The sequence below is a fragment of the Gallinula chloropus genome, assembly GCF_964237585.1.
Source record: "Gallinula chloropus genome assembly, chromosome: 5".
NCBI lineage: Eukaryota > Metazoa > Chordata > Aves > Gruiformes > Rallidae > Gallinula > Gallinula chloropus.
In genome coordinates this window covers 58620646-58635323 of record NC_140090.1, presented here as the reverse complement: position 1 = coordinate 58635323, position 14678 = coordinate 58620646, and the positions used below count along the sequence as shown (strand labels likewise).

Sequence of the window (14678 nt, the reverse complement as noted above, 5' to 3'; positions counted from 1 at the left end):
CAGGCCACCAGCCACCTATGGACTTTGGGTTGTGCTCATACATCTGTGCATTTAAGACATTCGTCTCTACAGCCCTTTGCTGTAAGGCCTGCACCCGCTGAGGAGCTTAACCAAGGGGCGCAGCAGTGAAGAAGCTGCTCGCAGGCGCACGAAGCCCAAGCCGGCAGGCACCAGACCCTCCGGGCCTTGGGCCTGAGGTCAGCAAGGCCCGCGGTGACAGGCCGGCGGGGACCCGCAGCTTGGCGGTGCGCCGCGCCGCCGCAAGGCCCAGGCGCCGCCCCGGGCCCGGCCGCCGGGCCGCCGCAGGGCCCCTGAAGGCGGCCGGCATGCTGCCGCAGCTACCACCCGCCACCGCGCGCCCGGCCGGAAGTGGCCCCCACGCCGTCCCCACCCCTTCCGCCGCCCGCGAGACGCTGGCGGTGCCGGCCGCCACTTCCGGCCGGGTGATGGGATGGTGGCGGTGGCCGCAGCCGCCGCCGGAGAGAGGGAGGGCGCGCAGGAGCCGCTGCCGCCGCCCCGGGGTCGGGCGCTGCGGCACCGCCACTTAGCGCTGCGGCGGCAGGTGAGGCGCGCTCCTCTCCTTCCATCCTTTCCCGCCCGCGGGGGTCGTGCGTCGCCCGCAGCGGAGCGCGGTGCCCGGTGCCCGGCCCGCGGGTGCCGCCCCGCTGCCAGCCGAGGGCTCGGAGAGCCGCCCCGGCGTTGGGAGCCCACCCCTGGGCGGCCGGGTTCCCGGGCGCTGCTCCCGCCGTGGCGGGGCCGGGGGCTGCGTGTGCGCGCCCCAGGGGCGGGCGAGTCTCGGAGGGAAAGGGCTGCTTCGCTCCGGGGGCTGCCTTGAGGGAGAGCAGCTCCGTCCGCCCCGGGAGGGGATAAAGGCGCTTGCATTGTCTGTCTGCGCTGAAATCCTCTCCGCCGTGACTAGCGCGCGTATTTGTCACGGGCACGGCTCTCGTGAGGTCTGACCGGCATCCCGTGGAGGCGGGCGGGCTCCCGGCGGCGTTTCGGTGCCGGCTTTCGGGGAAACCGCTCTGCGAAGAAGCCAAAAATCACGCGTGTTCCTCGCTTAAGCCGTTCCGTCTGTCACGGAGACGATGAAGCGTTTCGGGCGTTGTGCCTGGTCGCGTCCGTTTCGTTCCGAACTTGGTGAATTTTCTGCTTCCCAACGATCAAGGAGAGGAAAAAAGCCTCCTTGGGCGAGAGGGTGTGAACGTGTTTACCGGGGAGCGGGCCGGATCCGCGCCGCGTTGCGCCAGGAGGTCTCCGTGCGCGTCCCGCGCGTGTTGGGTGCGGCGGGGCAGGGAGGAGAGGGGAGCGCGGGGGTCTCGCTCCTGTGCCAGCCCACCCACGGAACAGATCGGCTCTGGAAACGATGCCGAGTGCTTGGGCTTTGTGTCAGCCCTACAGTTAGCCGAGTATCTGTTCTGATACCGATCTCGCTGATTGCCAGGGCGGTAGAACTGGCGGGTTTTCCGAGGGCAGCGTGTTTCGTTTTGAGTGAAAAGGGGTTTTATAATCAATAGGGCAGCATGGCAGAGTGCTGTCGCTGGTCTGCATGGGTGCTCTTCGAGTCTCAGGGTTAAATGGAGGAGTCTGCCGGCGTGGGATGGATTTTGTGTGTGTGTAAGGCCTGCGCGTGTTAGAAAGTTGAAAGTCTGCAGGAGCTGCTGCCTAGTCAGTCTCCCACAAATCTGCCTTGCTAATGCAATGGGTGGCCTCCCAGCCTATTCGCTTAACGATTGCTGGGTTTTAAAACCAATGTTTTAGAAGGGTGGGTTTTTTCAGCTCTGGAAGGTAATAGAAGAAGAGGCAAATGAGAGGCAGTTGTAATGTTCGCGTATTTACTTGGCTCTAACTGGAGTTGAAGGGGTCCCATAGGTTTGTATTTGATGCTTCAGGTTGCAAAACTTGTAAAAACCCAGCATGCAGTCTGCGTGGTAAGATGACTTGATGGAAGATTCCACTTGCACTAAGTATGCTCCATCTCCACAGAGCTCCCTGGTGTAGTTGGAAATGGTGTCTGTGCCACTTCCACAGAGCCAGCAGACCATGCTGTGCTCTGGAGTGGCAGGAACTCAAAGAGACATTTCCTGGCATTTAATTGCCTGTCACGTTTGGTGGGGGGTGCTTCTTGCTGGATATTAGAGGTAAGGAAATGCCTGTGGTCTTTTTCTTCCTTTTGCTTTCTGAGATACAGAAAATAGGTGGAATTAGCTTCCAGGATTGGGGTGAAGTGATTTTTCTATCCAGTGGAAGGAAAAAAATCTTTTGGAAGTTTTATAATTTTTTGTTTTGAAAGTTCTACTTAGATGTGAAGGGAACGTTCTGTAGACTTCTAAGGAGCAAAAATTTTAAGTTACCTTGTTTGCTATTCTAGGTTATCTTTTTGCTGGCTGGTTGGGGTTTTTTTGGTAGTATACAATTGAAAGCACAGGCTGTCTCAGGACTTGCAGCCTTTCAAGCTCTGTACTATGACTTTTGCTCATACAGAAATCAGTTCTGAAGCCCAGTAAGCTGGCTGAGATCCATGAACCATACATTTCTGCATTATAAACATTTATTTGATAATCACATAACTTTAAAAGGTTTTTTATTTCATATTTGGTTTAATGCATCTAAAACGAGGAAGCCTCCTAGATTTTCACAAAGACCAGGAGTATCAGCTTGTAAGTGATTATGGAGAGTAAGAACTAACAGTTTCACTTCAGATACTGTCCTGGTATTAATTTGGATGGAGAGTCAGTTTGTGTCTTTCCCTGTTGACCTCCTAAAATGAGGTTGTGTAAAGAAAAGAAAGAAAAGGGGAAAAACAAGCACGATTTGTTTTTCTACTAAACAGTGAAAAGATAAAGAGCAGCAACTGTTCTGTTATGAGATGGATATACTATTTCTTGAAGTTGGAGGAAAAAATACTTCTCACACGGCAAGTGTCAAGTGTGTCATGTTCAAGGCCTTGTACAAATATTAATGGAATACTGTGAATTACATTGTAATGGTGGAGTACTTGATCAGTTGTTTAAAATCCACTTGTGTGTGCTTTGAATTACCGAGGTAGGATTAAAAAAAGTATTGTTGGCTGGTTAGTAGACCAGGGTTGGAGCCCTCTTAGTGTTCACTTCAGTGTAGTACCAGCCATTTAGTTTAATGAGGTGTAAAAGTCAGGGAGCAGTATGTTTTCTGTTCAGCTTCCTGCAATGGGTAACTGCACTTGGTGGTTCTTAAGACAAGCGTGTTTAGCTTTCCGGACTTTCTGTAGTTGCTGCTGTTAGTTTTACAGGGAGGGGTTCCAACAGAAAGACTCTTCTAAGCATGTGGAACTAATAGCTGATTCTACAATATTGATTCTATTTTCCTCAGTGAATGATTCTTGAAAAGCACATTTTAAACCTCAATGGTTTAAAACCAAAGACATATAATGAACTAAACAAATGTTACTTTGAGATTCCTTATCTTACATTCACAAATAGCACTAAGACCTTTGAGTATAGTGAAGATACTGTTGATAATCTCACTTACTGGAAATGTTTATGAAACAACTCTGACAGCAAAGTCCTGAAGTAAAAACAAATGTAAATTTCACAGGCGTATATCTGCATTTGAAATCATTGTATGCTTCCTTCAGGAAAACACTTACTGAGTTATTTGGTCTCATGGTGGGCATTGTGCCATGTTTGATCAGTTCTATGTATAGCAGGGTAGCAACTGTATTAACAGAAGTCTTGAAAAAACATGTATTTGTGCAAGTGCAATTCTTCTCCATTTGTTTACAAAGTACTGTACTGTATATGGTGACAGTTAGAAGGCAAGGATTAAATCACTGTATATGACATGGCAGTGAAACCTTTGGTGCTTTTTGCTTTAAGCAAGCACTGAATTTAGAGTTTTCCGGAAGAGCAAGTGAGGAAGCTTCTGATCCAAGTTAGGAGAGTATCTGAGGCTTGGTGCTTAACAAGGCAGCGCTGTATGTTCTTTTTCCAGCACAGCATTACTAAGTGGGTATGTGACAGTAGCTTTATTCTTGCAGGCTGGCTTGGCACACGCTTTTTGCATATGGCTGTGTTGTGCCAGGGAGCCAAGGCCTCAAACCTGCATCTCGTCCACATAGCGAGCCAGCAGCCGTGGTACGCCTGAGGTGTGGCACTCGGTGCTCTAGGCCGGCCGACCCAACAAAGGAGAGGCTGAGGTGGAATTGCTTGTGTTCAAACTTCAGCTTGAAACCTCCTACAATGAAATGTAGGTTAAATCCCTTGAGATCTGATAATTCTTCAGTGTTCTACCTAAAATCTCTCTCAAGGATGTTAAGGATTGAGCTTGGCTGGAAAAAAAAGAAGTAATGAAGAGGCATGTCAGCAAGGAGAGCCACGGGCTGTCCCAGGCACACCTGGGCCATGGGGAAGTGGTAGCGATGCTAGTAGAGCTCTGTGTGTGTGTCTGGAATGAATTAATCCAGTCAGTGTTCTGCTAACTGCTACAGATACAACTAGGATTTAATTTAGCCCTTCAGCTATGATGTTGGCATAATCAAGTTTTGTTTCTGTAACTGGACTGTAACCTAATGCTAGGGTGATATTAATGCTACTTTTCCTGGGCTAGAGTAGTGAAAATCGTATTCAACTCTCCACATTTTTACCTCAGTGTAGTGACTCAAAGTCTGTATGCTGAGAAAGTTAGGGACTTCATGGTAGGCTAGCAGTAATTCAACAGAGGAAAACGTGATAGGATTGTTCATAAACAGTTTGAGAGAGATTAATTTTCCATATTTGTTCATCTTGGAAAAATATTTTGCTAAGGGTATACTCAGGCGCCCAAAAGAATCACATTTTTTACAATGCCCACACTAATGTGAACTAGAAATGTTCACGCCTCATAAAGTAGCCTTTTTCTTTTTGAAAAAATAGATACTTATATACATGTGCATGAAGCTCATATTTGGTTGCGTTCATGCTCTGAATTGAAGGGCTGGGAAAAAGGGAAGCAGGACATGTGATACGTACTGCTGAGAGCTGACTAAATATAAAATCCCAGTAGCAGGAAAGTAATCAGCTAGCTAGCTACAGACATTGCTGATGTCAGGCGAAAAGTATATTTTGCCCTCTGACGCTTAAGTCTGTGCTTGCTCTTTGTTACTCATGCATGTTATTCATCTTTAAATAACATTCTGTGTTATTGGGTTTCAGCAATAAACCCAGAAATGTAGATGGTAAGGAAGGTAGTTATTTGTGCTGTTGTCTCTCAGAAGACCGGTACAGTTCTCTAGGTGTCTTGGTCTCTTCTGCTACACTAGTCAGTCTTGCATTGCAGACTGGTAGCATTGGAAATGTCATGGGCCATTCTTAAGCTTCAAAAATGAACAGGAGCAGTTGAGCACAGAGATCTGTATTGCATTGCAGGTGCTCAGATTATTAGGGAAGGTGATTTTTACCCTTTAAACTATGATGGTGGCACTAAATGAGTAGTTTGAAGGAGATGGTGGTTTTTGAGCGTAAGGAATTCGCCTTGCCATCAAAACCGAGTTTAACTGTTGCTGTTGAGATGAAATTACCTACCAGTAGCAGCACTTTGGAATGGTTTGTGTGTGTTTGTTCCTATGTTGAGTTCTTTGTCTTTTCCAGTTGGTTAAATGTCTTGTCTTTTATGGTATTTAGAAGCAGGAGCAGGTCCTATCAGGTGCATCTTAAGGTTAATGTAGACTTTCTTCTAGGTCCGGCCCACTCAGTAATGACCTTTGATGGGTATGCTTACTCAGTGTCGTAAGGTCCATTTTATTGCACATAATGTGAAGGTTGATTTGTATTCCTGCAGTGCCAGATGAAACACTAAGCTGGTGTTAGGCTACTTGACTTGTGACAAATGCACAGAATTCTCATAGTTTAGGGAGAGTTTCTTGCCTTTGCCCTCAGAAGCTGCTTTGATTAGAAGACAAATCAGTAAGTTGTGTGTATTTGAGCGTAAATTTGTTGCTTTTAGAAACAATTGTGGTGATTAGTGTTACAAAACTCACTGATTAACAGATTTTGTCTTTTTTTCATCTGTAACTCCAAGTAAAGAAATCTTGATAAGCAGCTCAAATTTGGTTTTCTTACTGGATTGAGGTAAAAAAGATGTAGTGTAAAAGTAGTCAATTAATTGATAATTAATTACAAATGTAATAATTTATTTTGTTAATAGCTGTGTAAGCAACATAGTTGTTATAGTTGTTTTGATCAAGACTTAAAAAATAGTAAGATACAGAAATGAGCAGATACCCTTTTCATATGGAGAAGGAAGGGTATGGAACTCAGAGGTTCTAGTAGTGGTTTGTGGATGTTTAGGAACTATTTAAATCAAGGTATTAAAGTCTATATATGTATTGACTGTATATGGAGTTTAAAGAAATGAAAACTATGCATTAAGTAGATGTTGTGAATATATAATAAACTCCAGAGCTGGTATCTTCAGAAGTACCACTCCCTTAATTCTTTCAGAAAGGCAACTGTGTGTGTACCCACTTTTCTTCTACAGTATTTCTTTTGCACTGCTGAGAACTTTCACTAGGCAAATTGAATCTTCTCTGATACATCTAATAGGACCCCACATTATTTAATTCTGTAAGTTGGAAGAAAATGTTGCAGCCCATAATTATAATTATACCTTCTAACAATAGGTATAGTACCTTTCTTAAAAGAGAAGTGAAAAGGAAAGATCTTTTGTTTGTGAAAGAGGTGTGCCTCTAAAAGCAATATAAAACTGAGTTGAATATTCATGATGGATTTGAGTACCTGATTACTGTATACGGAAGGTAAATAATAGATTAAATAGACTTTTCAGTGAAAGCAAGTAAACACCTTGAATGATGTATATGGCACTGGAGTGTTGTACTGTCTTGTATTTTCTGAGATTTGTTTGGCATGATTGAAGCATTCTAGTTAATCAGACTGGGTTTTTTGAGTACAAAAGAGCTGTGAAACCCTAGCTGGTTCTTAGGTGGTAGCTGTACATAAGCCACCAAATATAAATTATGCACAAATCCATTCTGTGCTGCTGTGGATCTTAAATATTAGATAAGCTTTTTATTACTTATCCTGGTAGCATTTCAACTTTTTTTTCATGCATTCCACATAAAATTCTGTGGTTCATTTTTGTCTGGTGGGTGTTCTAAGTTGTTCTGGTGACTTTTTACCTCTGTGTGACTTAAATGTTGCTAAGATGTCTTGTTTTCCTTCAAATAATATCTAGAATCAAGAAAACAATAATTGAGAAATCTGTATGAATAGAATACATATTTTTCTGGGTTTGGTATGTTCTATTGATATCTGTTACCACATCATTTTTAAAGATACTTTGGAATTAAATCCAATGCTTAATTTGTAGTAGTGCTGTTTTTGAAAGCTGGATATTTTAAAGGATTTGCAATATAATAAGCATCTCTCTTAATTACTGTGATCAAAGATAGAAGTATGATGGTTGCATCATCAACATACAGCTAAGATGCGTCAGGTTGATGTTATTGTTGATACCTTAGGTTTGCTTGGAAGGGATGGGAGGGAAATGCCATGCCACCGAAGTTTGACTACATATATATTAAAACAGTGGAATGTGTTCGACCTGTCATGGTTTTTTTTTTTTTTAGTTTTAATTCTGTTTTACAGGTTTGCTGGATATACTTCCTTGCTCAGTTTATGAACTGCAAGCAGTGGAAAAGACTAATGATTAAGCTGTTATTTATAGAGACTAATCTTTGTTTTTCATTGCCTAGTATAATTAACAATTTGGATTTCTTTATTTAACAAAAGAATAAAAATAGACTGAGTAAATCTAGGAAATGCTTCTTGGCAGCTTTAAGTTTATATTTAGGAACAAGTGAGATAATATTAATTTAGTTTTGCTTGAATAAAATGGTTTAAAAGCTTTTTGTTTTTAATTACCTGATGAATTATATGTCTTTTTTTGGCTGGCTCTTGTATAAAAAGGTTTTGGATAACTAGGCATCTAAAATGACACAAAATACGCTGTCATTTCAGTAATCTTCATTAAACATTCAGGTCTTGTCTCTTTCTCCAATATCTAACAGGTCAGCTTCACTGGCGGATAGGGAAGGATGATGGCAGGCAATAACCAGCTTTGCATTCGACGTTGGACTACCAAGAACGTGGCCAAGTGGCTGAAGGAAGAAGGCTTCTGTGAATATGTGGATGTTTTGTGCAATAGACACAGGCTAGATGGAATTACACTGCTGACACTTACTGAGTATGATTTGCGATCCCCTCCTTTGGAAATCAAAGTCCTGGGGGATATCAAAAGGCTCATGTTGTCCATACGCAAACTACAGAAGCAACATGTAGATGTCCTAGAAGAGCTGGGTGTCAGCAGTGACAGTCACATCGGCACAGTGTGCCCAAGTGTTGGTTCACTACAGGGTACAGATTGGTTTTGTAATGGTGAAGTACCTCGGGACTATGACGGACCAATTACGGACTTGAATGGTGATCAGTATCAATATGCAAATGGAAAGAACAAACACTCTACTCGAAGACTGGACCCAGAGTATTGGAAGACGGTTTTAAGTTGTGTGTATGTCTTCATAGTGTTTGGCTTTACGTCATTCGTTATGGTTATAGTACACGAGCGAGTACCTGACATGCAAACATATCCACCTCTACCAGACATATTTCTAGATAGGTAAGAACTTTTCTTTTGAAACAAACAACTTGATGGTTAAACTGTAGGCTGTCTTTTCTTCATTCCCAAAGTTTCACAGGCTGTTGAAGATGCCTCTGCAAAATAGTAATTACAGTGTAGTAAACCCTTCTGCCAAGACTGCAGTCTGCATCAATGAGATGCAGAGATTTAGTCTTCTCAGGGGAGAATAAACTGAGCTGTTGTTCTACCCAGTTCATATTTAATTCTGTATCTTTACCTAATCACAACACAGCAGTTAATTTGCCCATCCTCTCATTCTAGTGAAAAAGCAATGGTCAGTTGACATAGATAAGCAGCAATTACACTTTTTCTGAAATCCAGCTACAGCTGTGAAGCTTAACATGTCTTGATGTAGAAAAAAAAATCATGAGGGGATATTTTGGTCTGCCAGCGAACAAAGAAATTGAAAGGCAATAGCACTGATACTGTATTTTTGCTGTCTTCCCACTGTCAACTTGTTGAAGATGGTTTGAGGAAACTCTGAAGTAGACTGAATAGACCATCATCTGTTTTAACTGCAGAGTATCTGTGTGCTAAAACACTGTTGTGACTTATGCAGCCCCTGCTCATTTTTAAAAGAAAATACTCCACTTCAGAGAGAGAAAGTAGCAAAGATTAAATTCTAGCCGTTGACTACAGATTAAGCATGGGATAAATACTCCCTCTGAGGAAGTGCACTTGTATTTATTGCCTGAAGAGTTTTAAAAGACAAGATATACTGTTTTAAGAGTTAAGTCTTTGTGGAGTCTGTATTCCTGCCAGAAATTTCCATTTTCATTAACAGCTTTCATGAAATTGGTAGGACTCTAATCTTTTGAGTAAGCATACAGAATCCCTCATAAATTTAGGTATAACTGAGCAAGAATGAACTACATCCAGCAAAGTGGAAGAGGGGGGATAGAGAGAGAACAGGAGCTATAGCATTAGTAGATTTTGTTCCCAGGATGCTGCCAGGGTATTCAGTGGGCAGGAGGATCAGGGAAGTCAAAAAGCAGCAGCTCATAAAACAATGCAGGGGGATTACTGCAAAGCTAGTGTTTGAGCAGCCCTTTGCTACCCCTTTGTATCAGAGGGAACACAAAACTCCCTCTCTTGAAATCTGTCCAGCTGTATTTTGGTGAAATAGTAGAGTAAAAATTGTTACTGGTGCCATATGTGTGCAAGAAAGTCTTAAATCTTTTGAAAGGCAAGGCTGAAAGGTTTGCATGTAGTGATCAGCACTGAAATCTAGCTTTGAAAACAGGTGGGTTTTTTTTCCCAGCACTTTTCTGTGCAGTTCTGATTCATTACAGGTATTTTGGATTTTAGGCTTTGCAGCATTTCATTCATTGTGTTCGCAGGTCATTCTTAAAAGAGTAAGTAGTGTGATGCAGGTTTGTGTTGGAATGAAAAAGGTTGTTAGGAAACAATGGCAGAGGAGCACATCCTGTTAGTAAATCACATGTGTAAATTAAGAGATTTTCTTGGACTTAGTGAATTCTGTGTGTCTGCTGCAAACACATTATTAGAAAGGAGGTAATGTAATTAAAAATTAATTCAAATTCTGTTTAATTTTGTTTAAACTCCAACCAAAAATTATTTTGCTAAACCATTGTCAAGATCAATACAAGTTTGTTTTGTAGTTAGAACTTTTAGATGCCAATATCAAGACTAGAAAGAAAAAGTATGCCTTTGTGTTGTACATTAATGTTACTGCTTCATCCTGTTTTTTAGCGTCCCTAGGATACCATGGGCTTTTGCTATGACTGAAGTATGTGGTGTAATTCTTTGCTACATATGGCTGTTGGTCCTTCTGCTTCACAAACACAGGTACAGTATGTAAAAATCAAATCAACTGGTACTTTAATTCAGAGAAAGAACTTTTAACAAGAATTTACGATGATTGTTTAAGAGTCTCCGTTCAATAAGAGTCTTGTAAGCTTCTAATGTGTCCCTGTTAAAATGCATTAGGGAGAATTTAATCAAGACTTGTGGATCTTAAAGGGGTGGGCTGAATTTATTTTTCTATCAGACTTATATGCCATTTCCTTCAGAGTATGTGTGTTTCAGAGTTGTCAGTACATGCTCTCGTACGGTAACAATTTTGTATATAAGAAAATTCTAAGAGACTGAAATTCCATAGGATGACTGAGACATCCTAACTACTTGCAGTCACTGAAGGGTAGAAAACCCTTTTGCATGTGTGCATATTTTAAGTTAAATTTTTACCATTTTGTTGATTTTTTTTTTAATCCATTTGCCCACAGAAGGTATGAGTGTCAAAGCTAGCTCAAGTGGGGCTGTACTGTTTGGTGACACTAGGCATAGTCCAGTGTCTTGCCCTGTCATGTGGAGCCATATCTTTCCATTACTATTTAAAAAAAACCTCAACAAAAACCAAAGAACCAACAATTTTTTTACTGTAAAACTTGGAGCGATGATGACGGGACATCATGGGATTAAGTTGGGGCACAGGGAAATATTTTTATCCTAACTTTCCTGATGTAAAAATACAATATATTAGGATTCTTGCGATCAGTTCCTGTATGCTTTTCCCAGATCCATACTTCTGCGAAGGCTGTGCAGTCTCATGGGGACAGTATTCTTACTACGTTGTGTTACAATGTTTGTTACCTCACTCTCTGTGCCAGGCCAGCACTTGCAGTGTACTGGAAAGGTAAAAACTTAAAATGCTTTAAATTATTTTTCCTGCTTACTTAAAAAAATTATTTATGTAACATAGGATTAAGTTAATGTTAGATGTGTATTTGTTTCCTGTTTCCCTCCACACCTCTTTATTAATTGCTGTTACGGAGACAAGCATCCTTAAGGGTCTTAGAGCACTTGCTGCTTGGGAGAGGAGATGGTTACTTGGGGAAGGGTATTCAGAATATTTCACAATGTAAGCTGGTGAGAATACATCAGAGAAGCATGCTCTTAGGATACTGACTTCATGAAGAAAGTCTGGAAGTGGAGTAATCACTTCTTTGTCTTACTGGATCCAAAGTTTTGAAAAAAAATGTAAAACCTGAAAACCAACTATTAATATTTCATTGCTTCTAATAAGGGATATTCCTCAGAACATGGGACTCGGTGTTTTTATCCTAACTTCTAGTTAGAAGAGGTTTGAGCTAAATATATTGGAAGCTTGATAATGGCATATTGGGAGGTTGAATACATTCAAAGAAAGGTGTAGACTTTAAGTAAACCACTTGTGACAAAACACTTGCTCTGAATTCTAGTATTTGTCAGAGGTATGATGAATACAATTAGTAGTTGTAGTTACTAAGACTCACTGCCACAGTAAAATCTGAAGATGTGCCAACTTGTATTTTAATAAGACCCTGTCATGGTTTTACCCCAGCTGAGAGCCGAGATCCACGCAGCTGCCTGCTCTTTAAAGGAAAAGAGGAGGGGGAGAAGTGGGGTTGGGAAGGGGTGGGGGGTGAGGGAAGGGAAAAGGAAGGGGCAAATAACAACCCAAACCAAGAAACCAAAATCCCGTGGGCTGGGATAAGGATAGTTTACTGGAATAGCAGAAAGATAAAATATAACAATGCTAACAGGACTTTAGAGAAAAAATATATGAAACTGTTGATACACAATGCAGTTTCTCACCGAACCCACAGCTCAGGCCGTGCCACCCGGAGCCGTCCCGGAACCCCCAAAAACTGGGCATCCCAGAGCTGCCCCGCTCCTCCTCCCATCAGCCCCCCTTTATATTGAGCAGGATGTAATTATCATGGAATGCCGTCTTTGGCCAGTTTGGGTCACCTGTCCTGGCTTCGTCCCCTCCTTTCTCATGAATAGAGAAATATGAAGAACTGAAAAAGTCCTTGACTGCTTGACCACAACTAAAAACATCAGGATGTTATCAGCACTGCTTCCATTTTAACACCCAAACACAGCATTCCATCTGCTGCTACAAAAGAAGCTAACTCCATCCTGACCAAAACCAGGACAGACCCAACACAATAAGTGGCATTAAACATACTTAGTGCTAGCAGCTAACTTTCAGGACATACTGTTTGGGTGGGGGAAGTTAGAACTTACTAAAGGTTAATGTCACTGTCTTTTAGTTGTATGGCAATGTTTGGGCAAAACTCCAGCGGGCATTTGCAATATGGAGTGGCTTTGGAATGACCCTGACTGGAGTACATACATGTGGAGATTATATGTTCAGTGGCCACACTGTCGTCCTGACCATGCTCAACTTCTTTGTCACAGAATGTAAGTAGAGAGTGTCAACACTTCACTGTCCTTAAGTGTTAAGAATATGTACTGCTTGCAGTCAACCCAAGGGTGTGAGACTATAAATACTTAAATGTCCTTAAGCATTGAGTATCTGCTGCTTGACCTCATCAAAAAGTCCAGCGTCTAACATTAAAGCAAACAAACGCAAATTCAGATTGCAGTGGTCTTACTCAGGTTTGTGACAGTTCACTTGCAGACAGAAAAAGATAAGCAGCACCTAGGTTAATGGAAGGAAGAATAGGGCACACTTAAAAGAAAATGTGAGACAAGAAAGTTAGAAAGGCTTCTGGCTTGCTGCTGGAAGGAATAATACTGGGGAAGATATTGTCGATTGTTCCTGTATGTTTCTCTGGGTATCTGCCACTGACCCCTATCAGGCAAAATGCCAGCCTAGGTGGGTATATCTTTAATATAATCCACAAAGCCAAAAGCTCAAACCTTACAGTGAGTGAGAATGTATGAAATGATAGTACTCTTCTGTGTGACTGATACGATATGTAGCAAGTTATGCTAGTTGTTCTGAGTTCACCTATGACAGAATGGCTGCAATAACAAAACAATGCATGCTTTATGACATTTCCCCCTTATTACATGGAAGAGGCATGAGTTTCATTAAAAGAAGTTGGTTGAACAAAGAATTCTGATTTGCATGGTCTAAACCATGTTAGAGTGCTCTAGTAATCCAGTGGCTGTGTTTGTAAATGAAGTCACAAAGTACTGGACACTTATAAGTCGTGTAGTTGTTTCCGTTAGATTTATTGGACCTGTAGATGCAAATAAAAATTCAAAGTGAAGACAGCAACTCTGTCACGTGTTTGGATTAAAAGACCCACAACTGTATAAAAACTTGAAATGTCTAGGCCTGGATTTTGTAATGACCCAGATGTTTGAGACATTCAAGGTTCGTCACTTTTTGTTTTCTCCTAGATACGCCAAGGAGCTGGAACTTCTTGCATACCTTATCCTGGGTCCTGAATCTCTTTGGAATCTTCTTCATTTTGGCTGCACATGAACATTATTCTATAGATGTCTTCATTGCCTTTTACATCACTACAAGACTCTTTTTGTATTACCACACGTTGGCTAATACTAGAGCGTATCAACAGAGTAGGAGAGCCAGGATCTGGTTTCCGATGTTCTCCTTTTTTGAATGCAATGTTAACGGCACTGTTCCCAACGAGTACTGCTGGCCCTTCTCAAAACCTGCTATACTGAAGAGATTGATTGGCTGAAGAGAGCGTGGTGTAATTCAGATTTTTATGAAGCACTGTGACTAAGATCCTACAAGGCTAGCTGGGGGGGATGTAAAGTAATGCTTTCTCACTCCGTGATCATCTCCTTCTTGTCTTGTTTCTTAGCTTCTTAGCCATGAAATGAGGTTCCCATACTTCACAGGGATGTGTTTTGGTTTCTTGTGCTTTAATAGGAAACAGTGCAGGGACTGGTAAAGCCGATCGGGAAACCACGACCACGAACCAGAATGCTGTTCCCCTCAGTAAGGTTCTGTCTGAACGTTTAAGTAACTTTGACCTCAAATACGCACTTGTACTGGATGTGATACACCCTTTGCAGGTGCAAAACATCTCCGTTACCTGACATGCCAGCCTTTACATACACTGACTAAAAAAAGTTAGAACTTCATGAAGATTTTCTTTTTAAAGTCATAAATGTAACTTTCAAACTAACTCTGTATATACTTAAAGATTGAGGAGTACTGTGTCATAATGAGGAAAGCAGTATAGTTCCTTGCTAATGGGGTCTATTAAGTGTTA

General features: G+C 42.0%; 1 protein-coding gene across 1 annotated transcript; it reads left to right on the top strand.

Annotated features, from left to right (window-relative positions):
• Positions 1-449: 449 nt before the first annotated feature.
• SAMD8 (sterile alpha motif domain containing 8) lies at positions 450-14138 on the top strand (the record flags this gene model as incomplete). The annotated part of the gene is made up of 6 exons (XM_084264896.1): positions 450-562; positions 8045-8652; positions 10387-10482; positions 11212-11329; positions 12732-12882; positions 13834-14138. The coding sequence occupies exons 2-6, from the start codon at positions 8072-8074 to the stop codon at positions 14136-14138; spliced, it is 1251 nt and encodes a 416-aa protein (XP_084121022.1). The 5' UTR covers positions 450-562; positions 8045-8071.
• Positions 14139-14678: the final 540 nt, after the last annotated feature.